The sequence below is a fragment of the Macaca nemestrina genome, chromosome 7 (assembly GCF_043159975.1).
Source record: "Macaca nemestrina isolate mMacNem1 chromosome 7, mMacNem.hap1, whole genome shotgun sequence".
NCBI lineage: Eukaryota > Metazoa > Chordata > Mammalia > Primates > Cercopithecidae > Macaca > Macaca nemestrina.
In genome coordinates, this window is record NC_092131.1 from 100,161,904 (window position 1) to 100,188,750 (window position 26,847).

A 26,847-nucleotide genomic window follows, 5' to 3' on the forward strand; every position below is an offset into this window, starting at 1 on the left:
CCCTGGCTTTCCTTCCTCCAGATTCCCTTCATATGAGAGTAAAATAATTTCCACAATAATTAGGTGATACTGGGCTCTTTCTTTTCCTTATTGCAGGGGGATGAGGGGTGAAAGGGAATTCTTTTTCCTAAACTGTAAACTTATTATAAATTGGTTTCTTTGAACTTTCAGTCGTATGCCATCCAACACAATCCCAGGTCATTTAGCACACATGCCTCCTAGAAAAGCCAGATGTGGAAGTGGAGACACCTTTCCCAGGGCTACTGGGATTCTTACCCCACTCACCAATGTCCCTCTTGCATTCCTGGCCCCTATCTCTTCTTCCATGTAACATTTTCTGTAAAACTGATTAGGTAAAAATCGATTAGGTCTGTAGAAAACGGGCAAGTGCATCATTTCCCTTACCTAGTTTATAAAGATAAAAAAATGGTACACTCCTCAAAGGAAAAAAAAAAAAAAAAAGAGGAGGGAGCCACCACATTTGGAAATCCACAGCTGACAAGTAAAGTAGTAGCAATATTTTTACAAACGAAAGGTGCATTTTGCGGATTGTAAGGTCATTGTCCTCAGTGTTTATGGCCAATTTAATATCCACTTGCCTACTCCCTGTAAGTGGAATGAGGCAGGAGGCAGAAAACGTAACCAGTTTTTTCATCACTATGTCCCCAGGACTTGGCACAGGGACTGGCCCACAGTCAGGGCTCAATAAGGATTTGCTGAATGAATGAATGAATGAATGAATGAATGAATGAACGAATACTAATCTTTTTTATGTATAAACTGATGCTTCCTCTCATTCTAGTAAAACCACCAAGGGATAGTCAATGAATGGTCTCAGGGAACGGAGAATATGTGTCACATTGTCCCATTCCCCAAACTGCAGGCTTCCCCAGAATTGTCACAAGAGCATCACCTTAGGCCTTGTCACCCTCTCCTCACATTACATGTAACCTGGGCCACATCATTTAACCTCTTGAGGTCCCCATGTTGCAAAATAAAAAGTTGAAGGAAGCGATTCTCGATGTTTCTCCCTGCTGATTCAATCAATTTAGGAATACAGAAGAGATCCTAGTGCCTGAAAATAATCTCTAACCCCAGTTCTTAAGGTTTTCTTACAGTTATTTTTATTGTTTAGTTTTAATGAACACAAGGTAGCAGGGAACGCTGGGGTTGGGGGTTGTTACATAACTTCAGGATAATGTACTACAAACTTCACAGATGGGCACACCTCTTTCACTAATTATTTTTAATAAAACAAAAGATCAAAAATCAGTATCAGGAGATGACACAATACAGTTGGGACTACGGAAAGCAACTATCTCCAAGCTTGGCATCATAAAATACATCATCATGAACTGTGAACAGATTTGCTAAACAAAGGAGAGCCTCATCCTTTTAACCCTCCACAGCCGACATCGGGAGTCTCTTGGGGTAGAACATGAAATGAAAAAGAAGTGGATGGCCAGATGCTGTACATTGTCCCCCAGTGACCTGCCACAGAGACTATTTTTAAAGACGCATTTATCTCAGCAGGAGTGACAGCATTTAAGTAGCCAGGTACTCGTGCTAGACAATCCTTCATGAGAAAAGTCTGCAGAGCTTGGCTGCACTCTTTACAAAAGCCTGAGTGATAGATCAGATGGGAATTGCTGATTGGTTAGGTGGCTGGTTTAAAGACCCGTAAAGATAATGCAGAAGTGAGAGCTTGGAAACCAAATGGAGTTAGCCCCCAAATTATTGCAGCCACCCCAGCACTCAAAAGTTAATCCAATTTTAAATTTACAAGATCCATCTTAACTAGAAATGCAGGCTCTAACTGTCCTGCAAATTTTTTAAGTGGTAGCTGTTCAATGAATTGTATTATCCCATTAAAGAGTAATGTTTTAGATGTGGTAATCCCAGACTCACACAATTCTCTTTTATGAACCTAACTAACCACTGCATTCATATGGAAGGTAAATTACAGCTATATTACATCAAGCCTTTCATTATTGACACAGCATTATGTTAGGCACCCCTATAAAACACTGAGAGAAAGATTAATACACAGTGGTATATATATTTGGAGGAATCAGGGTGTCCAGTCAGAGTCGATATGTCTTCTCTCCCTGTACAGAAAAAAAGGGAGGGGTGTAAATAAAAAGGTGAGGGTTGACAGAAGCAGAGTAAACATTTTAACCATTAAAACTGATCACAAATTGACAGTGGAAAGGTGTCATAAGATTTACCCCTACCAACCCATTAATTGAGGAAAATTACAGAAAGATGTCCCGAAGCTATCATAGGACCTAAGCATTTCTCCAAAACTGAGAAAACACTCGATGCAGCCATTATTCTTCTGTTTGAAATTTTTGGAGATCTCTGGCAGGGAAAATGTGGCACTTTATAGCCATTGAGAGCATTGCAAATCAATTCAAAGAACTAGTTCTTGCAGGCTGATGTTCATTCGGCCTGGGCAGGTTCAAGTTCACCTCCACTGGCGGTTGTGCATAGCTCACTGTCCCCTCCATTGTCAGACACTTCTGATGTTGTTCCTCTTCCATGCAGTCAAGACTTCAGTCTACTGCTGACCTTCATCAGACAGGTTTGTCCTAGGCTCCTCCCCCAACCCACACCCCTGTTTATGTTCAAAACTGGATTTCAGGAAAGAGTTCTCTTAAGCACTGAAGAAAGACATATTTGGCATCCACTACACTCCCTAACTCCCACTCCAATGGACTCTGTTTCAAAAGCCCTGGACACATAGCATAGATTTCTCATGAGACCCAACCATTCTAACAAATATGGATTGCATTTGCATTTTACTGCTAGAACAAACAAAAAGTATTTACACTTGGAAGAACTGTGGCTACACTTCCCCATCCCTCCCTCAGTCCCCATGTTGTTTGATTCTTGCCAGAAAGAGTACCAGAGGCCACTGAACACATCTCACGTTGTTTTGGGGTGAGTGGCAAAGTAAAATGCCAGCACTGAAGATGGTAAGCTTGAGTTTCACAAGTCATCTGTGTAAGACAGAGAAGTAACTACTCACTCCAACTGCACACACAAAGTGCCTGGATTAACTGGACTGCACAACGTGAGTTTGTTAAGTACATCCTCCCAGCAGAAAGTTAAATGGCTGTAAGAAATTGTGCTTGCATTTCGTTTGATCAGACCTCATTTCCTGGGACCTTAAACACCAAGTTCTCCCAAAATATGGCTAAAATGCTGGCAATATTTGCAGATACCAGTTGTGGAAATTAAACCCAAATAAAGTTATATACAAACTTAGTTTACAGAATACCTAACTCATTCAATTTCTTTGAATAGAGCAAAACAGAAATAAATATCCTTCTTAAATGTATCACCTAATTATCATGGAAAGCCTCGGAGACTTAGGAGAAAAGTAGATCTCTATAGATGTTGCTCAAATATTTGGCTTTCCAGATCAGAGTATTCTCAATGCTACCATGCCAGTATTCGAGTGGAAAATATGATAGGTGATACTTTTAAATGCAAAAATATATGTATCCTGTACTTCAAGCCCAATCTTCATATAATGACTCTAACTTCCAGCCAAGTTGATTTGTTAAGTTGTTGGGCTCCAAGGAGCTTTATGGAGGAGCTTGGGTATTTCTTACCCTCTAATTCCTTTTGAAATGCAAGTAAGTCCTTGCACTTGACTTACAGAAATGCTTACTCCTCGCATAGTGTGTGCACTCACTGGAGAATCCTCTCCCTGCCTTGGACTGGAAAGACCTGAAGTTAAACGCGCAGCTCTGTGATTCTAAGGGTGGCTCAGGGCACCCCCAAAACAGTCACCTGAGTTACAAACATATTGACAGCTGAAGTGGGTCCTAAACTAGGGGTCACAAAGTCAACTTCTCCTCGCGTGTTATCCGAGGTGCCCTCTGGACCGTGATAGGCAGGAAGTGTGGATGCATTTTAGTGTCCTGGACAAGATTCTCTTGACCTTTCCTTTTCCCATAGGTGGTTCACATCAGGACCTGTTCTCGAGTCTCTGGCAGTCGAAGGGCAATCAGGCCACCCCCAACCAGAGAAGCAGCAGCCAGAAGGATGGGGACCACTTTGGTTATCCCAACAAAAGAAGCAAATATGGTGTTTCCCAGGATGGCGCCAAATTTGCATAATCCATTGAGAATGCCAAAGGCTGTTGCTCTGTAAAAGAAGAAGAATGGAAATAATTCTGACATTCTGAACCCCATTAGATGAACAGGACTGGAATCTTTCTTTTCCTTATTGCAGGGGGAAGAGGGGTACGAGGGAATTCTTTTTCCTAAATAGAAAAATAGCACATTCTCATTGTAGTCAAATTTGGAAATACAGAATAATATAAAGATGCATGGATATCTAACCTCTTCACCGAGAGACAATCACCTCTGTTAACATTTTGAAGTATTTTCTTCAAGTGTTTTTCTTTTTGGTTTTTTTTTTTTCAAAGATATCTATTTAAAAATTTTTTACAGGTACGACATGCTTACTATGGAAATCCTGAAAGGATGAAGAAGTATGCAAAGCAGAAAATGTAAGTGTTCCCCCTTTTAACACTCAACCGTCCTGAAGCAGAGACTGCCAGTGGCCCCCAAATAGCGTTTCCCCAAATGTAGGACTACATTTCCCAGACTCATTTGCTGCTGAGAATGACCATGTGACTTAGTTTTGGCCAATGGGATGTAAGTGAAAGTGGCGGCAGTTTCCAAGAAGCTTCCTTAAGGGACATTGTGGGTGGGCCTTTTGCTCTGTTCCCCTTCATTCTTTTCCTTCTACCCTGCTTCACGATGGAACACAGATGGTTTCATTTTGGACCATGGTGAGTCCATGCAATGAAAAACAATGAGATAGAAAGAGCCTGCACCACCCACTCTAGACTTCTTCAGGAAAGAAAAAATGCAATGCTTAACCTTCTCAAGACCACAGCAATGTATCTGAGGTTTCTGTCAGCCACAGCAAAACCTAATCCTAATTATGATCTTTCAATCCCACTTTCCAGTGAGAACTATTACTAATCATTTATTCTTTCATGGCCCCATCTGTATGCAGAGGCAATATTCCCAATACTACCTCTCCCCAAGTGAAATCAAATGTTTCTTTCTCGTACCACAAGTGTATTAAGAAAGTGGGTATACTTTTGTACTTAAAACTCTTCTTTCATTTTTGTCTATAACTGTACCACACTGTAGCTTTATAATCACCAACCCAGTCTTTTTCGTTCGTTTGTCTTAGTATTTTTGGTTTTGTATTTTCTTGGATCTTTTAACATATGTACTTTTTAAAATAAACTTTTTTGAAGTTCCCAGGGGGGGAAAAAAAACTTGTTGAATTTTGAATGAACTCTTTTATGTTAGAAAAAAACTAAATACAATTTGACATTTTTGTAAGATTGAATCTTCTTATCCAAAATTAGGTATATCTTGTCTCTTAAATATATATACATTTATTTATATATAATAAAAATATACTAATTATGTGCTACCAATTATATATATTATCATAATTATATATAAATATATAATCCATAAATATATACATTTTCTGAGACAGGGTCTGTCTCTGTCACAGGCTGGTGTGCAGTGTTGTGATCCTAGCTCACTATAACCTTGAACCCCTGGGGCTCTAGCAGCTCTCCCCCTCAGCCTCCTGAGTAATTAGGACTACAGGCACATGCCACTATGCCTGGCTAATTTTCTAAACTATTTTGTAGAGATGGGATCTCACTATATTGCCCAGGCTGATCTCAAACTCCTGCCTTCAAGCAATCCTTTTGCCTCGGCCTCCCAAGTCACTGAGCTGGCATATATTTATCTTCTCTTATATGTCTTTTTAAAATATCTCTTAGTAAAGCTTTATGGTTTTCTTCATTTAAGTGTTTCACTTGTCAAGTTGATCCCTGATTATTTTATGATGTCTGCTGTTATTAAATGGATTTGAATTGCATCTTTAACTTTTTCAATATATTTTCAAACCTATACGTAATTTAGTTTTATTACTGACCACCTGACCAAATTGTCTTTTTCTCTCTAGTAGTCTCATTAGTTAATTCTCTTAGATGTCCTAGATGTAAAATCACATCATATTCAAATAATAATCATTTGTCCTCCTGTTATTTTGCATAAAACTTAGCAGTTCTTTGACTCAAATGAGAGGGGCTCCAAATATGACACATTGTGTTCTTCCTTAGTTATCTATATCCCAACACCTCTGTCGCCAATTTTGGAAATATCACTAAGGTTTTTGCAGAATTTCATTTACCCACCTTCCTTACCATTTCACATTCCTTTTTGAACACGGGGCCTCTTATCTTCTCTCCTTAAAATTCACAATTCCCCCTCCACGAAGAAAAACAATTACTAAGTAATGACTTTCACCCTATGCCTTTAAACCAGGCCTCTCCCCATATATGACCTGTGCAAAATAAAAGTAACCCCTGGGTCTCCCTGCCACATTCTCTGCAGATTCCCTGGACTTCATGCTGCCTCCTGAGCTTTATTTATCTCCCTGCCCCTGTGCTATTCCAGTTCTTCACTTTTTTGCCTTATCTCCCATTGGCAGGTCTGTTCTCTCTTGTGGATTACATGACATGTATGGTTTTGCCAACTTTTCACTCTTATTTCCTTCTCCTGGACATAGTCTGCTCCCATCCTTTGCTTCTTGCCATCCTTCCAACCTTATCAAGCCCTAGCCTGCCAACTTTCAGGTCTATGCCGTCCCCCATGCAGGAGAAGCTCGACGCAAGAGATGTTTGTTTCATGGAACAGCAGAAAGACCACGATGGCCATACACAGCATGAGATTCAGGGAGCAGGTAGACTTCTGACCAAAGAAACCCAAACAAGTCCCTGAGGAAAGCCCATGGAAGAACCGACCTCTGGTTGGTGGGATACAGCTCCACTGTGATCACATCCAGAGCATTCCAGGCCGCAATGCTTGTCCCACAAAACAGGCACTGCCAGCCAATCATCGCAGACTCGCTGTTGCCAAAAAACAGGAAGAAGCAGCAGACTGCAGAGATTAACATGGAGCCACCTGCAGAGGGAGTTCAAGGTCAAAAAGAAACATGAGGCCTGTGTCTTGCACACGGCTATCACTCACAGTTCTCGTCCCATCTCCCACCCTCACTGGTACACCTGAAGCCAAGGCTGCCTGAAGTATTAGGTTCATCCTCCACACAGAGAGAGCACAGCTGGAACCCTCCCATGGCACCCCAGCCATGGCATTAGAGCCCTCTGCGTGGGTCGGATCACCAGACTTAGGAAGGCTTCTGAAGTCACCACACTAAGGTGCTGCCCAGCTCAGAATGACGGGCCAGGGCAGATAGGGGCATTTGTTGAGAATCTATTATGTACCAGACATTGTTCTAGGTGCTTGAGCTACATCAGTATCAGTCAAAAAACAAAAACAAAACCTCAGACTTGATTTGAAACCAGGATGTCAAAGAGATCTGTGCCTCTTCACAATAGTCACAATAGTCAAAATATGGAGTCAACCTAAGTGGCCATCAACAGATGAGTGGATAAAGAAAATGTGGTTTACGTACACAATGGGATACTATTCAGACATTAAAAAGAAAGGAATTCTGGCAGTCGCAGTGGCTTACGCCTGTAATCCCAGCACTTCAGGAGGCCAAGGTGGGTGGATCACTTGAGGTCAGGAGTTCGAGACCAGCCTGACCAACATGGTGAAACCCTGTCTCTACGAAAAATACAAAAAGTGGCCAGACTCGGTGGTGCACACCTGTAATCCCAGCTACTTGGGAGGCTGAGGCACCAGAATTATTTGAAGCAGGGAGGCAGAGGTTGCTGAGATGGCGCCACTGCACTCCAACCTGGTGACAGAGCAAGACGCTGTTAAAAAAAGAAGAGAAAAAGAAGGAAAGAAGGAGGGAAGGAAGGAAGGAAGGAGGGAAGGAAGGAAGGAAGGAAGGAAGGGAGGGAGGGAGGGAGGGAGGGAGGGAGGGAGGGAGGGAGGGAGAGAGAGGAAGGTAGGAAAAGAAAAGAAAAGAGAAAGGAATTCTGCCATTTATGACAACATGGATGAACCTGGAAGGCAGGATGCTAGATACAGTCCATGGGGTAAGCCAGGCACAGAAACATCTGCATCATCTCACTTTTCGAGATCTCTACATAGCATGGTGACTACGGTTACTAACAATGTATTGTATATTTCAAAATTGCTGAGAGTAAATTTCAAATATTCTCACCACAAAACATATATATGTGTGGTGATGGATATGTTAATTAGCTTGACTTAATCATTCCACATCGTATATATGCATCAAAATATCACATTGTACCCCATAAAAATACACAATTGTAATTTATCCATTGAAAATAAAAACACAATTAAAAAAAAATCCATTCTCATGGAGCTTATAACCTGGTGAGAATACACCTGTACATGATGGGCTACTGAAGGGAAACCTGAAGAAAGGCGGTGCTATTCTGCATTTACCCGAATCCCCACCCCAGAGATCTGACCTGCCCTTTTCAGCCCTACTCTATACTCTGTACTCTATACATGTGCTCTGTGAACAATACCCTCTACCCACTAACCCCATGGACTTTCTTATCAGTTGGGAGGGGAAAGTGGCTGGAGTACCTCTTCCCAACTCCTCCCCTGGGGTAGAAGGCCTTTTCTGGCAATGGCTGCATCCCTCCAAGACTCCAGTTCCTCCCAGGTAGCTCTTGTTCCATGGTTCCAGCCCCCACGGAGCTCTGTGAGTGCAACTGCCCCTCCTTGTCCTCATAGCCATAGAGGTGGTAACTGCTTCTCATTTTTGCTAGTGTCTGGGTGCCTCACCTGCCTTATTTGTTTCCACAACCCTGCCCACACCTCTAAAAGCCCTATGAGTAAGGTTTCCTTACTAGAACTATCTGGGGTCAATCCCTTTTCCCCTCCAGGAATCTAAGTATGCAGTCCATGAGGTTAGCATCGCAGGGCTCCCAGCAGAGTGGAGAAGTGCAGCTCAGATCTCTGGGGTGGGGATGGGAGTGAACAGAAAATGAGCAGCACAGCCCTTATAGAGCTAATAGGAGATCCCATCCAAAGAAGACTGTCAAATGCTGCCCAACTCCAGTAAGTTCAGCCCGGAGGAACTTGGTATGCAAGCTCCAAGTCCAAGGTGGATGCAGAGCATGGCAAAACAGGTTGCAGCCCAGGAAAGTGACTGGCGATGAGGCGGAAATAGGGTGAACAGAAAGGGAAGGAAGCAGGTCTCAAACAACCAATAGGGACACAGGGCACGAGTGCCCCACCAGGTACCAGGACCCTGCGGGAGGAAGGTATTCCAGTTGGCAAGAAGCCAGAGGCCGACCTGGCCTCGATAAGAAACGCCTCCCCAGGGATGGGCCTCAGCTCAGAGTGTCACCCTCAGACTTGGGGCTGCAAGACTAGTGCCAATCCTTGCTGATGAACTAGGAAATGATAACTGCCCAACTGGATCCTGCCCACTCTGGGAAGCGGTAGGGCTGTGAGCAGGTGCCTGGTAACCTTTTTCCAAAAGCTAGGAGAGAACTAGAACAGCAGAAACTGGCATGCCTAGGACCCCGAGTGCTCTGTGGACAATACCCTCTACATCCATACATCCCTCAGAGGGGCCAGCCACGGGGCTTGGCTTACAGTAAATGCTGGCAAACATTTGATAACCACAAAACATGATTATCTGACAAATCAGCTAATACTCAGGGAGGCCCTCCCTGATCCTTCAACTCTGTTAGGTGTTCCTGCTATAAGTCCCCAGGGCCCAGTGTACTTCCACTTCTATAATTCTTATTCCTCTTGTAATTGGGAGGCCTGGGTGCAAATGCCGGCTTACATACTACCTGTGTGACCATGAGTGAGTTGCTTCACCATTCTGTGAGCTGTTTCACTGTCCCCATCTCTAAAATGTTGATTAAATTAGTGCCTACCTCATAAGGTTATCATGAGGGTTCAATGCGTTAGTATTGAACACATGTTCAACATTAATAATATTCAATAATAATAAGCATGTCATAGTGTTGAGGTAAATGAAATTTCTAGTTGAAGTCTGCCTCTCCCAACAGATCATTTGCGCCATAAGCACAGGGATATTGTCTGTTTCAATTACTGATGTATTCCCATTGCCTCCCACCCAGCCTTGAGAGAATAAGTACTGTATAAATAAATGTTACTGAATGAATAAATGAGTGGGTAACAGCCTAACCAGGAAAACTTCTACTCCACTGATAACAAGAAATGACTTGCACACTACCAAGAGCCCAGCAGATTAAGCAGAACAAAAATGTGCTTGCAGATTTTCTAGCGGGGTTGGTCTGAGAGCTGGGGATAGGGCTATTTCAAAGTGGTTCCGCCACATCCCATATCCCAGTGAAATAGGTATTAATTGAGCACCTCATCTTTCCCATGCACTGTCAATATCACAGTCGACCCACTGCACATCAGGCCTTTTACTAAAGACAGAAGGGTAGAGAGACAAAGAAGGCCCTGTCTGAGCTCTTAACAAGCTTGCCTCTAGCTCAGAAACAAAACAGAGACATTCACAAGAGAGTAGGCTATAAAGAATGATTAAATATTAGTTCTAGATCTCTCATTGGAGAGCATGCCTTCATTTAGCATTATAGGAATTGTTTTGATCTGTGATGTATTCACTATAAGAAGGGCTTCAGCGGTGAGGGAAAGGACGTCTGCTGTCTCACCATTCCGCCTGCCCCTGTGCCCAGCCACACCGCCCCCCTCCACTTCCACGAGGGAGCATGTGGCAGGTCGTTAGGTGTGGGACGTTCTCGTCGACATGGGCACCCACCCCATCCTTATAACCCTGCCTCCCCCAAAACTTCCTCAGCTGCTTCATGAACAGACCAGAGACTCCACTGATAAACTCTGGGACTCATAAGGCTGGTGACAAATGGCAGAAGTGTCACATGTCTGCTCTCATACCCCTATCTTATTGAGGCAAACAGAGGTATTATTTTAACAATGGAAATGGAAGCTCAAAGAAGTTGACTTGGGTCAACACATAAAGCTAATCTTGGCAGAGATGGAGCCACCTGACTCCCAGCCGAAGTTTTTTTTAAGATGACAACCTGTAGTGTCTTCTGCTGAAAGCTTGGTGTTTGGGGTTAACCTAGGAAAGAGGCCATCTTCCTTCTGTTCTGGTCAGTTCAGCGGCATTGCTGAGTGTCAGCTCTACTGCAGGCACTGCGCTGGACACAGGGGTCACGGAAATGAGTAAGCCATTGTCCCTTCCTCCATAGGGCCTCAGGACTAACCAGGCACTCCCTCTAAGAGAGGAGAGCATGAAGTCTGCCGTGCCTAAGAGATGACTCCACCCTCACCACGAGATTAAAAAGCTGAAGTCACAGGCACTTCTCATGCTCACCACGCTGAATATGCATGCTACTATTTATAATAGTGATATTCAGTATGAGCCAAATGCCAGGAAAAGAATTCCTTTCCATGAAGACCTGATCAATTCCTCTTCTCCAACAAAATGGCTTTATGATTTATTTTGTTTCCTTTTGCATGTTGCTGCTAGGAATCTTCATAATAACTTTCCTAATCAACGACCTCCCTAAGGCAGGTCCCTAATGGCATGTTTATTAATAACATGTTGTCCACTTCCCCACCCCTGGCCTTGACTAATATTCTAATGTACATTTTCCCTGGTCCTCAATGTGTACATTTTGCTTCTTGTTTACCATTCATAGCATGCGTTTCTGTAATGAATTGCTGCAAGTCCCGATGGAATGAGGCAAGGCATACATGAATATAGCTACCATTTTTGAGAACCTACAATGTGCCAAGTATTACAGGCACCTTATGTTCAATTCTCACAAAACCCTACCAGCTAGATGTGGAAATCGTTCTCTTATAAATAAGGAAACTGAGGCCCAGAGAAGTAAAGGAACACATTCAAGGTCAAACAGCCTTTCAGTGAGGTCTTCAACAGGGCTCTGTCCAACTCCAAAGCCTAAAGTGGTATTGCTATTAAATAATAAAAGTAATACAGTTTACCTTCAAACATCAAACCATCATCCAGGACCATTTTATATATTTTTCTGACAATAATCTGATGAAGAGGCAGGGTGGATATTATTACTACCCTTATTGAAGTGCTAATAGATTAAATGACTGTCACAGAATTTCTCTGTCAGGAAATGAACAAAAATCCCTCGCCTAGACCAAAGAGTCTTGACTATTTCCAAGGAGCTCTGGAGTTTTCTATAGGCATGCATCCTTGGCTCTATAGCCCCATGTGCAATCTTACTTGCTGGGTTTATTGTGCAAAAGTTACTTAATAAAAGGGAAAATTTCCCTGTTTTAATACACTTGAAAGTCACTACCCCAGCGTGTTGGAGCCCAGAAGTGACCCTGCTGACAACTCACCAATCATCTTGAGCCTTCCGATTCTATCCATGAGCAGGGCAGAAATGATGTTTCCGGGTAAGACAGACAGGCTGCCCAGGAAGCTGACGAGGTAAATCAGGAAGTCATTATCTTGCTCCAAGTCCATGTGGCAGCCCTCCTTCTGCTCCAGAAAGGTGGAGTTGATAAACCGACAGTTGATGAACTTATGCTCGTAGAGGTCTAGGGAGAGAAGGAAACCTTCGGTTCATGTAAGTGCAAAGGAGCTGGAGAGAGAAAGGCAGAGGCAGGGATGACGTCTGCCCCCTCCCGTAGGCAGGCTGTGGTAGCCTTTGCCAGTCAGACAGCCTCAAAGTCAAGGTAATATGTGGTCAGGTCATCAAGGTATGGATGAATAGAGAAACTTTCAAAAATGTAATGACCTGTTCAAGTTCCTAAAAGCAAGGGGGAATTAAACTAACACCGAGAGACTTAAAAATGCATCCTCTCAGCCAGGTGTAGTGGCTCACATCTGTAATACAAGCACTTTAGGAGGCTGAGGTAGGAGGATCACTCGAGCTCAGGAGTTCAGGACCAGCCTGGGCAACATAGTGAGATCTTATCTCTACAAAAAATAAACAAATAAATAAATTTTTCTTTTAAATTAGCTAGGTGGGGTGGTATGTGCCTGTAGTCCCAGATACTCTGGCACCTGAGGCAGGAGGATCACTTGAGCCCAGGAGGTCAAGGCTACATTGAGCCATGGTCATGCCACTGCACTCCAGCCTGGGTAAAAGAGGGAGACCTTGTCTTAAAAAAAAAAAAAAAAAAACCAACTCTCCCGCTGGATAACAGTCCTGTTTGTACTCATCAGGTGACACTGAGACACTGAGGACCATGACAGCTAGGCCTCTCCTTGGAGGCTACCTGGCATAGGGAAGCAGAACACAAGAGAGTTGGTTCCAGATGGAGCCAGTCACTCCAGAGCCCCTGCTGTAGTCTGTGCCAAAACCTGAACATTCCTAAAAAATAAAAGCTATTTGCATTGGAACCAGTTTGCAAGTCTTCTGACACCTTCTAAGATCAGCTGTTCTGACAGAGGAAGTCCTAAACAGGCTCCCCAGAAACCTGCGTTTGAGGAACTGGCCCTGCTGTTGACCCTCTTTAACCTCCCTGAGGCTCTACCTAAAATATCTACAAAATTGGAAGAGTACACCTGATCATCTCCACTGCTTCTCCCAGCTCTGACATTTCCTGACTACATGTGTTTGCAAGAATCTCCATGATCAGAGTATTCAAATGAGGAGGCATCATTCAAACTTGAAATCATAAAACGATACGCCAGTTTTTAATGACACTTAGTAAACTTCTGGAACTCATCATTGTTTCAAGATCAGTCTAAAAGGAAATTCAGGAAGGTAAGTGCCAGAAGGAATTATTAAGAGAGTCCAGAACATTTAGAGACCAGATATTGAAGCTCTTGAGGCTGATATCATAGAGGAAAAAGATGTTCTTATATAAACTATCCCTTGCTGCTGATGCCAAAAATAAAGCATAGATCTGGACATAATGCAAGTAGTTCTGTGGAAAGATTGCAGGTTTTAGAGCCAAATCATTGAGGAATGAATCCAAATTCCCTCCACTTGCTAACCATGGCCTTGAGCAAGTTGCTTAAGTCTTGATTTCCTTAATTTGGCTTCCTTAGCTATAAAAGAAGGATAAAAAAAATAGTACATTTCTCCATTGAGACAATGTAGGTAAAGCCCCCTAATGAAGCTCAGTTGGTTTCCCTATACCCCAACTTCACTTGGTATGTTATTAATTTATGATGAGGGTAGTAAAAGTAACAAGAAGTGGTGAAGTGGTAGAATTTTGTGACTTTTTAAATCACAGAAATCTGGAATAGTATGATTTTAAAATAGTCTTCGTATTTCACTTTATGCACAAAATGTGAACAGATGTAATTTTCCCTTTTCATTTATTATTGTGAGAACATGAGTCTTGCATTTTGCAAGTTTCAAATTATGCAAGGTCTTCAAGAATGCATGCATTCCCTGCATAAAATGCAGCCCTCCTGGAATGCTAGTTGTTATTTATGTCATCCTTCGTTCGTACCAAAGACCCTTCGTGTATAGCATCAGCCTCACTGAGATGAGGATATTTGGCTAGAACTTTTGTTTCCATTTCATTTGTGATAAAACTGAGACACAGATACATTAAATGCCTTAGCAAAGGCTGTGCACCTAATTTGTGCCATGCCTGGGGCTAAAATCCATTTCCCCACCAAGGCTTGGCATTTGTATCTATGAATACTTTCCTACTCCTGAAGTTTATGCCTGAGCATTTTGATTCTTGGACAACACTAGTTGTCTCTTGTTACAGTCTATTCAGTCTATTAATCTTCTTACCTACCTGTGTTATAAAAGATGGTTGATTCAATGGTACAATTTTTGAAGTAGGTATCTGTTGATGTTACATCTTCAAAATAGCACTCGTCAAAGAATGTGTCCTCAAAGAGTACATGTTTAAAGTACATTCTTGTGAACCTGTGGGAAGAAGTTGACCTCTGAGTGATTCATCTGAGAAGAACAGAGACTTAAGACCAAAATGGAAAACACAGCAAGGCAGAAAAAGGAGATCTGCAAGCAAAAGGTGCCAGAGCATTATTTCCAACCCAGAACTTCCTCACTTCTTAGCTGTTTGTTTATTAGTGGGGAAGGGCTTCAGGACCTGGAAGCCAGTGTCTAGTGTAGGTGCATACGGAGTGCTATGCACCAACCTGGTGGTTTTCAAAGGCAGGTCCACGGACCTTCTGAGTCAGAATCACAGAAATGTGAAATAGTGTGAAATTTAAATATTGATAACATCTCACTTTCTGAGATACTTTTAAAACAAGCAGGTCCCTGGACTGGTCCTAGAAGTTTTGGAAGCCATAGAATTGTGACGGTCTGAGAATCTTTATTTTTTTTAAATTTTCCCAACAAAAATGCGAGGAAATAGGTACTTTCATTCATACTATTGGTAGAATATAATCCATGCAGCCTCTTTGGGGAGCAGTTTTGCAAAATTTGAAATGCACATTCTCTTTGACCTAGGAATACTACCTCTAGGAATTTATCCTACACATAATTGTCCATGTATTCAAAGAGATACATTCACTGATCTTCACTGCAACACTGCTTGTAACAACAATGGATTACTACCTACATACATATGTAATAGATGCCATATAACGGAATACCATGTAGCCATCGTAGTAAATGAGGTAGATCTATATGTGTTAATATGGAATAATCTTTAAGATATATTGTTAAGTTAAAAAACAAAGATGCATCATAGAGTTTATAACACGGGCTCATTCAGGTAAGAAAGGGCATGGACACATATGCTTCCAAATATATCTGGAGAGCTACACAAGAAACTGATAGAAATGGTTGTTTCCAGGGAGGTACAATGGAAGTGAGGAATAATACACTTAATTTTCACTTTATGCCAAGTGTATGTATTATTTGTTCACTTCTTTTTAAACTCAGTTAATAAGACAGTAAGGCACCTAGATGATTATGAGGTGCAGCCTCATGTGAGAGTCACTGCACCTCTCCAACTCCTGCATATTTAATAGGAAAGAACAATGCAATATTTAAAAATATATTTCACATACATTACCATCTTTCTCTGTTGGCTATATTTAACAAGCTTGGTCAAACTTTTAGGCTGGAAATCCTTAAATATGTCTTCATTTGTAAGTAATTATAACACATTCTTTCATTTTTCTATTCATTCACTTACATACTTAGTCTTCTGCAAACACTGAGCATGGTACTAGGTGCTATGAGTATAGAGAGGAAAGACAAGGTCCCTGCTCTCCAGTCTAATTGGAAAAAAGTGCAAGCAAATAGGCAACTACAATACAGTGGAAATCGCCATGACAGAGATAGCACAGGGTGCTGGTGGCCATTGTTCCTTTTCAAAAGGGCCACCAGATAATTCACTCCATGACTACCTACAATGGTCAGTGACCCTTATCCTTCATGCTCTATCGTGTCCTGCTCAGAACCCTAACCTAGAGCTGCCAATCATTAGCTTCTGCTAAAAGACTGCACACAACAAGACGTCCTGGGCAAGTGTTCACCAAAAGCAGGACCCCAGACCACTTGCATCAGAATAAACTTGAGGTTATTATTAAAGATGTCATTTCCTAAATTCCAGCCTATGCCTCTTGAACCAGAGTCACCAATGGCCGAGACCAGATTATTATACTTAAAGAAATTTGAGAATCATTGGTCTAGAAAACCAAACTATTTTGATAAATTTTTCTTAGGGCCAAATTTGCTACAGACTTAAATAGGGGCCTCCAAAAGCTATCACTAAAATATTCAGGTTTCCATAGGAAAACTAACTGGTAAGTCTTTTGTTACAAGAAGATGCCTCTGATGTCAAAATGTATAAGCTAGACGTGTTTACTTAAGAGAGCTATTCCTGGAGACTGTTGCAGGCCTTTGCATTTCTTAATATATGCTTCTCTTTAATATAGTAATAGGCTGCTGATGCAGCCTTGGGTGATATTTTAATATTCTTCCCAGGGTGGCTGAGAAGGCAGAGCCGTAAATCATAAATGGGTCTGACGCAGGCAGCCCTTAAAATGTCTCTCCAAGTGAGTTAGAAAAAGCCAGAGCTACAAGGGAAGAGATAAAAGGAGAAAGGGCCAACACATATTTTATGACTCTTTACATAAATCATCTCCCCCAATCTCCAATCTACATACTGACCTAGCCCACCCAAGATTCTTCGTTCAGGAGAGTTCAAAAGATGAAAGAAATGTTAGCAACAGTACTTTGTAAGCTTTTCCTTTAAGGCAACAGAAGCCATTGGCAATCCAAGGTCTATGACAAAAGTGTCATTACATACGCTTTGTTTCAGTTGCTTCAGGCCCAATGGTTAGTCCAGCAAGTGATTTAAGCTACACCAAAGTCACATTCAACATGTGTTAGGCTTGAGGGCATCACCCTAAAGGAATTCAGTCTAATTAAAGAGAGAAACAAGAAAACCAGCCCTGAAAATTTAGTGTGATGATTATCAAGATAGAGGTATGCTATAAAACCACTTCTAAGGGGACACTTGTGATCCAGTTGGGTAAAGTATGAGGTGACTTACCCTGAAGGAAGAGTGAAAGCTCCCTAAGCAAAGATAAGGACATGTATTCCAGACACAGGGAAAAGCATGTGCCGACACAGATGCATGTCATATATACTCTTCAATTGCCTTTTTTGAAAGCAGAGAATTCTCTGTCACATAAATTATATCATCATTTAAGGAGAAAATAAATAAAGGCTATGGCTCCCCAAAGTTCACACACATAAATATTTTAATAAGCTCTCTAGCCACCATGAAATGAAATATAGTTCTTAAGAACAGGAATCCCGGTCTCTCACATATTATCTTAGATCAGGTCCTAATCTGAGGTAAATCAAAAGACAAATAAGATGATCACTTCAGAAAATATGTACTTGGGCCTAATTTGCTTAAAGAGAAGAGGAAACAAATTTTTTCCTGAATACTCTGTGTAACTTCTCACATTCTCCAGGTGTAGGGGTCAGGGCTTCACCTAACCTGTGATGCCACTCTCCAAAACAATGAAGAGTCTAACTTTCAGAACTTAACCACCAGGAGCCCTCAAACAATTTTCTTCTCCTCTCTAAGCCTGCATTTTAAAAAAAATCTATAAAATAGGGATGTTGAGAAGATGGCTCTTTTTGCAGCTCTAGCATGGTTCCATAAACCAGGAGTACTTTTATGTGTGTAGCACCAAGAAAGAAATAAAAGAGTGAACTTAGGAGATGGCCATCTTACTTCCTCAAATATTGAAATATTATTGCATGAAGAATCAGAAAATGTTCACGATGGGAAATCCTGGTGCCAATGTCAATCAAATAGTGTAAGGACATATATTCTTGTGCCTCAGTGAGTCTGGCAGTAAAATTCAACTTCCTCTCTCTTTTTTTTTCATACACTCAAAGATACCTGAGTGGTGAAATCACTGTACCTCATTCTGTCTCCTTTACAAAGATCCTAGCACATTTACTGCCTTTAGGAACAATAACTGAAGCATAAAACATAGAACAAAAAGGGAAATAATAAAGACAAAAACATTAAATTAGCAAGAGAAAAACAGTAAAACAAATTCATATATAAATATAGTTAGAAACATCCCAAGTCAAACAGCAATTTAACCATGCCAAAATCTGGAAACAATTCAAAGATCCCTTCAACTGATAAACGGATAAACAAAATACAGTAATACTTTCAAATCATGGAATACTACTCCACAATAAAAATAAACTACTAAAAATGCAATAACATGGATAAATCCCAAATGCATTATGCTAAGTCAAAGAAGCAAATTCAAAAGGCTTCCTATTGTATAATTCCATGTAAGTAACATAAAGAAGATCATTGGCTGCCAAGGACTGGGGATGGAGAAAGGGCTGACCACAAAATGGCATGGGGAAATCCAGGAGGTAATGGAATTGTCCTGTATCTTGCTTGTGGTGGTGGTTACATGACAGCACTCCTTTGTCAAAACTCACGGGGCTATATACTAAAAGGGGTAAATTTACTGTACATAAATTATTCCTCAATAAAAAAGGAAGTTTCAAAAAGTTTCTAAGGTAACCATAACTAAAACAAAATCCAAACCAAGCTCAACTACTGCCTAGATTTTCTTAACCTCCCCACATACTGTTACGGCCTAGCAAAAGAGGTGTACACATTTTTCAGTCCCTACTGTCATACAAAACATCTGAATTGCAACCCAACATTACAGTACACACAAAGAAGCAAGAATAAAACAACATCATATCAAGACATAATCATTTAAAAAATAATACTCAGTTGGGAGGCCAAGGCGGGTGGATCACCTGAGGTCGGGAGTTCGAGACTAGCCTGATCAACATGGAGAAATCCCATCTCTACTAAAAATACAAAAAATTAGGTGGGCATGGTAGCGCATGCCTGTAATCCCAGTTACTCAGGAGGCTGAGGCAGGAGAATTGCTTGAACCTGGGAGGCAGAGGTTGCGGCAAGCTGAGATCATGCCAGGGCACTCCAGCCTGGGCAACAAGAGCAAAATGTCACCTCAACAAATCATCATCATAATAATACTCAGATATAATATAAATACTGGAACTATCAGGCAGGGAATTTAATATAATTAACATATTAAAGCCTTAAAGGAAAAAATAGATAGCATGCAAGAGCAGTTGAGGAATTCCAGCAAAAAGATGCAAGCTATAAGATTCAGACAGAAATGCTAGAATTGTTTTATATAATGTAACACATATTAAGAAGGTCTTTAATGGACTCATTATTAGGCTCATTGTGGCAAAAACAAAGGATTACTGGAATTATAGATAACTCAAAAAATATTACCAAAATTGAAATATAAACAGAAAAATAAGGGAAGAAACAGAGAAAATCATCTAAGAGCTATGGGAAAATATTAAACAATCTAACATAGGTGCAATTGGAATTCAAGAAAGATAAGAGAAAGAAGAAGTATTTGGAAAGACAAAGGCAAAGGATTTTCCCAAAGTAGTGAAACGAATCAAATCATAAGTTCATAAAATGTATAGAACCTCAGTAGAGGAAATCCCAAGAAGAAGGAGGAGAAGAAAGATGAGGAGGTGGTGGTACACCTAAACACATGATGTTCAAATAGCTGAATATCAAATATAGAGGGAAAATCTTGAAGCAAAAGAAAAAAAAATCATGTTACATACAAAAAATAAATAAATAAAGGTAAGAATACAGCAGACTTCTCATCAGAAAGTATGCAAGCCAAAAGACAACAGGGTGAAAGCTTTAAATTTCTGAATGGAAAACAAAAACAAAAACAAAAAAACTGTCGACCCAGATTTTATACCCCGCAAAAATATTTTCAAAATTGTAGAAGCAGCAGATCTTGCAGACAAACAAATACTGAGAAAATGTATTACCATCATAATTTCACTACAAGGAATAATAAAGGGAAGTTTCTCAGGCATAAGAAATACAATACCTATCTACATTTGAAACTTGGATGTTCACAAAAAGATGAAGATCTCTAGAACTGGTTAAATACATTTTTCTTTCTTTCTTTCTTTCTTTTTTTTTTTTTTTTTTTTTTTTTTTTGGAGACGGAGTCTCACTCTGTCACCCAGGCTGGAGTAAAGTGGTGGCATCTCAGCTCACTGCACCTTCACCTCCCAGGTTCAAGCAATTCTCCTGCCTCAGCCTCCCACACAGCTGGGACCACAAGCGTACAACAGCATACCTGGCTAATTTTTTGTATTTTTAGTAGAGACAAGGTTTTACCATGTTGCCTAGGCTGGTCTCAAACTCCTGAGTTCAGGCATTCCACCCAGCTTAGCCTCCCAAAGTGCTAGGATTAGAGGTGTGAGTCACTGTGTCCAGCCTATTTTTCTCTTATTTTTAATCATTCTAAAAGATAGTTCATTGGGTAAAGCAAAAATAGTAGCAACGTATCATGTGTTTATAGCATATGTAAAGGAAGTACGTATGACAACAATCACATAAAACAGGAGAGAAGAAATGAGTGTTCTGTTAAAAGGCTGTTACACTAAAACTGAAGTAATAGAATAATACTTGAAGGGACATTATGATTAATTAAAGATGTATATTGTAAGCTCTAAGGCACCACTAAATTTTTACAAAGAGGAATAAGTAATAAACCAATAGTGAAGGTAAAATGGAATTGTGAAAATTATCTGAAAGAGGGTAGGAAAAAAGAAAAAAAAAAACATGCAAAACAAATAGAAAATAGCCAGCAAGCACTATTCACAATAGCAAAGACTTGGAACCAACCCAAATGTCCATCAGTGACAGACTGGATCAAGAAAATGTGGCACATATACACAATGGAATACTATGCAGCCATAAAAAGGATGAGTTCATGTCCTTTGTAGGGACATGGATGCAGCTGGAAACCATCATTCTCAGCAAATTATCACAAGAACAGAAAACCAAACACCGCATGTTCTCACTCATAGGTGGGAATTGAGTAATGAGATCACTTGGACACAGGAAGGGGAACATCATGCACTGGGGCCTGTTGTGGGGTGGGAGGAGCGGGGAGGGATAGCATTAGGAGATATACCTAATGTAAATGACCAGTTAATGGGTGCAGCACACCAACATGGCACATGTATACATATGTAACAAACCTGCACGTTCTGCACATGTACCCTAGAACATAAAGTATAACATATATATATAAAGCTTAATAAAAAAAAAAAAAGTAGCCAGCAAGATGATAGGCTGTAATTCAACCATATAAGTAATTACAATAAGTATAAATGTTCTATACACATGAATTTAAAATAAAGAGAGTCAGTTTAGGTGGAGAAAGGAAGACCTAACTGTATATTAATTATAAGAAATTCATTTAATTACAAAAATATACATAGATTGAAAGCAAACAATTGGAAAAAGTTACACAAACACTGATCAGAAAGATGCTGGAGATTTAGATAATATCAGATAGTAAATTTACAACAAAGATTACTATCAGGGATTAAGGGTACATTACATAATGGCAAAGGTTTCAATTCACCAGTAACATATAATGGTTATAAATATATATACAACTAACAACAACAAAAACAAAATCCTAACACATTTTGATTTCTAAGAATAAATATCATACAGACTGCATCATCTGGTAATAGCACAAGTATATATAAATTATCAATATTTAACAGTGTTTTGACACTTAAAATGCACTTCTAAATAACAGGTGAGCTGAAGAGTGAATATTAATGGAAATTGTATTCATACAAAAAAGGAGGACTTATAAATAATTACAGATCCAACAGATTTTAAATATCCTAAGAAAATACAATGAATACTTTTATGTTGATAAATTGTAAAACTTTTAAAATATAATTTTTCAAAAGAAGAACTACCACACCTGAATATACAAATACCATTACAAAATGAATTGGTCATCTAAATGTATTGTCTCCATAGATGGCAGGCTCACTTGGTTATAGAGGCTGGTTTACCAAACCTTCAAAAAATTAACAATCCCTATCTTATATAATTTCCTTTAAGGAAAAGAAAAAGAGGACATAACAATGATACCAAAGTTGAACAAGAACAGTATAAGCTAAATATACACCGTATACTACTGGTGAGAGTTCAAATTAATGCAATCCCTTTGGAGAATGATGTTTCTAGCCTTTCACCCAGCAACTCCTCTTCTAGGTACATAGCCTAGAAAAATTCTTTCCTGACAACACTTTTTGCAACTTTATTTGTAATAGCAATAAAAGTTTATTAACTACTTAAATATCCTTCAAAAGGAGAACAGATGAATACATTATGAAATATGCATATAAAAATTTGAATTAAATGAAATTGAGTTATGTAGCTATCTCCCCCAACACAGAGTATTCTCAAAATCGTAATTCTACACAAAAAAGCAAGTTGCATAATTTATAATAATTATATATCTACACATGTAATATAGTATGCTTTTATCTAAATTTCGAAACATTCAAAAGACTGCTGTACAATGCTTACGATACATAAGTATATGCAAAAAGTGTAAAAACATGCATGAATGTAAAGCATCAAACTTATGACAATGGTGATCATGACCTCTGGGGAGGGAGAAGAATATCATCAAAAAGAGTAATACAGTGAGTAATGCTTAATCAATTTTGACATCTGAAGTAAACGTAGTTTATGATTTTATAAAGCTAGGTGCTCTGAATGGGGCTGCTTATATTCTCTATTCTTTGCATATTTGAAATGTTTTATAATGAAAAAAAGAGAAAAAAGGAGTCAAAGAACTAGTTATTTGCAGATGATAGGATTATATAACAAGAGAAAAACAGAACTATCAGGGAGGTCAGAGACAAAATAAACATCCAAAACTCAATAGGAGTCTTATTTATTTGCTACAACACGTGCACATGTTTGACAGGGGAAAAGCAATCCAATTTTCAGCAGCCAAAGTACAAACTACCCAGGAAGACGCCCCACAAGAATTATGCAGGACCTGGAGTAGGCTACAAAACTTGGCTGATAAATTTTATTAACTCTGAAATATGATATACATTCTACATCAATATTATGACATTCTGATGCGGAATCCTAGGCTTAGACAGGTCACAGATTTGCCTAGGATGGCTCAGTTTGTTACTAAATAATCAAAGCCAGAACCCAGCCTTGGCAACTTTCTGGGATCAAGAAACCAGAAGCTGCATTGACCTGGCCCACCACTGGCATCTTCAAGGAGCTTTACTGTACTGAAATTTAGTCCCACTGCAGTTGAAGAATATTCTTATTTAGAGCCAGGCATGGTGGCTCATGACTGTAATTCCAACACTTTGGGAGGCCGAGGGGGGCAGATCATTTGAGGTCAGGAGTTTGAGACCAGCCTGGCCAACATGGCAAAACCCCATCTCTACTAAAAGTACAAGCATTAGCCAGGCGTGGTGGCAGGCGCCTGTAACCCCAGCTACTTGGAAGGCTGAGGCAGCAGAATCGCTTGAACCTGGGAGGTAGAGGTTGTAGTGAGCTTAGATCATGCCAATGCACTCCAGACTAGGAGACACAGTGAGACTCCATCAAAAAAAAAAAAAAATAAGGTTAATATGCTTATTTATTCCCCCTCCCCAAAGGAGCCTCGGCGTATAACATTTCAGTGGGATGCGTGACAGCAACCTCTGTTCTGATGTGTGTGTGTATGTGCTTTCTTCCTCTCTCTGCTCTTCCTGCCCCCTGCTATCCTACTGGCCTCATTTTAGAGCTAAATCTTGTGAACTTCATTTTCATTCTGAGCTATTCACCTCTGACCTTTACTAAGAACTCAGGAGAGCTTTTCTCTCATCCTTCATTGGCAAATCATCTGAGTGAGCAGTTACACGTTCTTACATGAGTAAGAACACAGCATCAGCTTTGAGGAACTGCCAGGAGAAAGACATTCCTTCCGGGTCACAACCTATCACAGACAGAAATCAGGCACCTCTCCCTGATGTGCAGAAAAGTTTAAATAAAATAACGCCCTCCCGCTCCTAACCCTCACAGAAGAAAGCCCTACCAAGCAGAAATGTCTTCCCAGGAAGAGAAGGTAAGTTAGTTAATTAATTAGTTAGTTAACACATATTCTGGGTAGAAAATCTATCCTGTTTTCAGCTAACAATAAAGGAAGCCTGGCCTGACATTTCAGCTCAGGGTTTAAAACATGAACTTATTCTTTTGCCTTTCTTGCACTTTCCAAAAACTCACAGGTTTTGAAGTCAAAGCTTCATGGGTACTCAGAGACCCCAGATCCCAAAAAAAGGCACTAGAAGGCTGCAGATGATGCTTCGGGAGCAGACCAAAACTACCCTTGGCACTTTTGTTCCTTCCTGGGGGCAAAGGGATTGGTTTTACTGCAGGATGAAACTGAAGTTTCAATAGAATTTCCTTTGTCAACAATGTCCGTGGGTGAAGTCTTTTTAAAGCCCTTAACACAAAATAATTTTCCACCATATGTGATACCCAACAAAATAATTTCCATCGAAACCTTAAATCAGCCAAGTATGAATAAAGTCAAAGGAGGAGTACCGGTAAGGATGGGAGAAATGCCCCCAAGGAAGCTAAAGAACACGTGTGTATCCCTGGAGGCCTCAGAAGAGGGTTGGGGTTTTCAAAAATGAGGTGTTTTCCAGTTTACGACCAGCAGATGGCAGAATAAATCAAGAAAAGAAGCCAGGCTCCTTTCGTTCCTTAGATCACTTTCAAAGGTTCCTCATCAGTCAAGGGGAAAAATACCCTTTTCATTCAAACAAGTTGCTGGGGAGGGAGTAGGGGAATTATGGGCTTCAAATAATAGTGGGTATAGGTTTAGTGTCGGTTAGTTAAAAAACATATACCATATGACGAAAGTTACAATGAACTCATTACAACTTTTGAAGAAATTTATATTTTCATAATCATGCAAAAGCATCTGTGCACATTTGAAGCATAGAAACATGGTAGAAAATGTGTGAAGACAATCCACTCCAAGACAATCCTTGGCACACTTATATATTCCCAGACCTTGGCAATAACATTGGCTGCTACAGTTACCATTATTAGCATTATCACTGTCACTACTATCAACATTATTACTCATATCACAATGATGTATCTGCTAAACATTGGGAACTTCAGAAATGAGGTCTCCTTAAAATAATTCATCTCTGCAGGGAATGGTGTCACCCCGTTGGGTTGGGGGGGGGCATCTAGTCATTCATAATGTCCCTCGGGGGTCCTGAATCCACAAGATTCATTACCCATCATCCACAGGATTCACCATCCACACATCATCCGCAGGATTCACCATCCACCCATCATCCGCAAGATTCACCATCCACATATCATCCGCAAGAGTCCCTGTCCACTCATCACCCGCAAGATTCACCGTCCACCCGTCATCCACAGGATTCACCGTCCACCCGTCATCCACAGGATTCACCGTCCACCCGTCATCCACAGGATTCACCGTCCACCCGTCATCCACAGGATTCACCGTCCACCTGTCATCCACAGGATTCAACACTGCTTTCTTCAGCCCCTGTTTCTTCCTCACTCCCACTCAGCAGTTTGCTGAAAGCCTGGAGAAGCTGAGCAAAGTTAAAAGGACAGAGTGGATCAAAAGTCTCCACTTTCTGCCTAGCTAAGTGTCAGAACTGCAAAACTTGCTTGTTACAAATCAGAAGGACTCCGCGTTGTGTTGACTTTAATGCAGAAAGTATCATGTAAAACTGCGCCTCTGTAGGAATGAAGAGTTTCCTAATGAGAAAATATTTGTAGTTGTCAAGAGTACAAGATCTGGAGTCCCAATATGTGGGTCGGGAGATAGATATTTCTGTGAATATCAGCTGTGTGATTTTGAGCAAGATACTTAACCTCTCTAAGCTTCTGTTCCCCACTTGCAAAAGAGAAAGCATATTTCTTGTTCCCTGGAGTTTTGTGAGATAATCTACATAAAGCACTTAAGGCAGCACCTGGTACACAGCAATGCTCATTAACGCCGGCTGCTATAGTGACTATCATTGGCATTATTATCATTGTCACTGCTACCATTAGTGTTACTTGTATCAAAATAATGTATCACTAAACATTGGGAACTTCAGAAATGAGGTCTCCTTTAGGGAATTCATCTCTGCAGGGAATGGTGTGACCCCATGGGTAACATCTAGTCATCCATAATGTTCCTTGGTTTTCAATATTTCCAAAGTATCCTAATAAAGCAAGGGTGACATTTCTTCCTTGGCAATGTCAACACAAGACCTCCTGACATACTAAAGAGCTCAGACAATGAAACATCTTGGGGGAACTGCCTTCCACCACTACGAGCATTGGAGCCGCCATCCCTGAAGTGGTCACTCTGGGCAGAGGATAATGACTCTGAACTGTCTCTGCAGGGGACGTATGGATGCATGGGTATATGAGTATGGAGATGTCTGTACTGGGCTTCAGCATTTTAAAAAAA

At 40.5% G+C, this 26,847-nt stretch overlaps 1 protein-coding gene across 3 annotated transcripts in view; it reads right to left on the bottom strand.

Annotated features, from left to right (window-relative positions):
- Nucleotides 1-1,229: 1,229 nt before the first annotated feature.
- LOC105479331 (synaptic vesicle glycoprotein 2B) overlaps nt 1,230-26,847 on the bottom strand; it is a 188,228-nt gene continuing 162,610 nt past the window's right edge. For all 3 annotated transcript variants that reach the window (XM_024792104.2, XM_024792105.2, XM_024792106.2), the window contains exons 10-13: nt 14,733-14,866; nt 12,363-12,563; nt 6,863-7,022; nt 1,230-4,158 (exon numbers count right to left, since the gene is read on the bottom strand). In XM_024792104.2, coding sequence (XP_024647872.2) covers nt 3,975-4,158; nt 6,863-7,022; nt 12,363-12,563; nt 14,733-14,866 — 679 coding nt within the window. In that variant the 3' untranslated portion in view covers nt 1,230-3,974. The remainder of the gene's footprint in view (nt 4,159-6,862; nt 7,023-12,362; nt 12,564-14,732; nt 14,867-26,847) is intronic.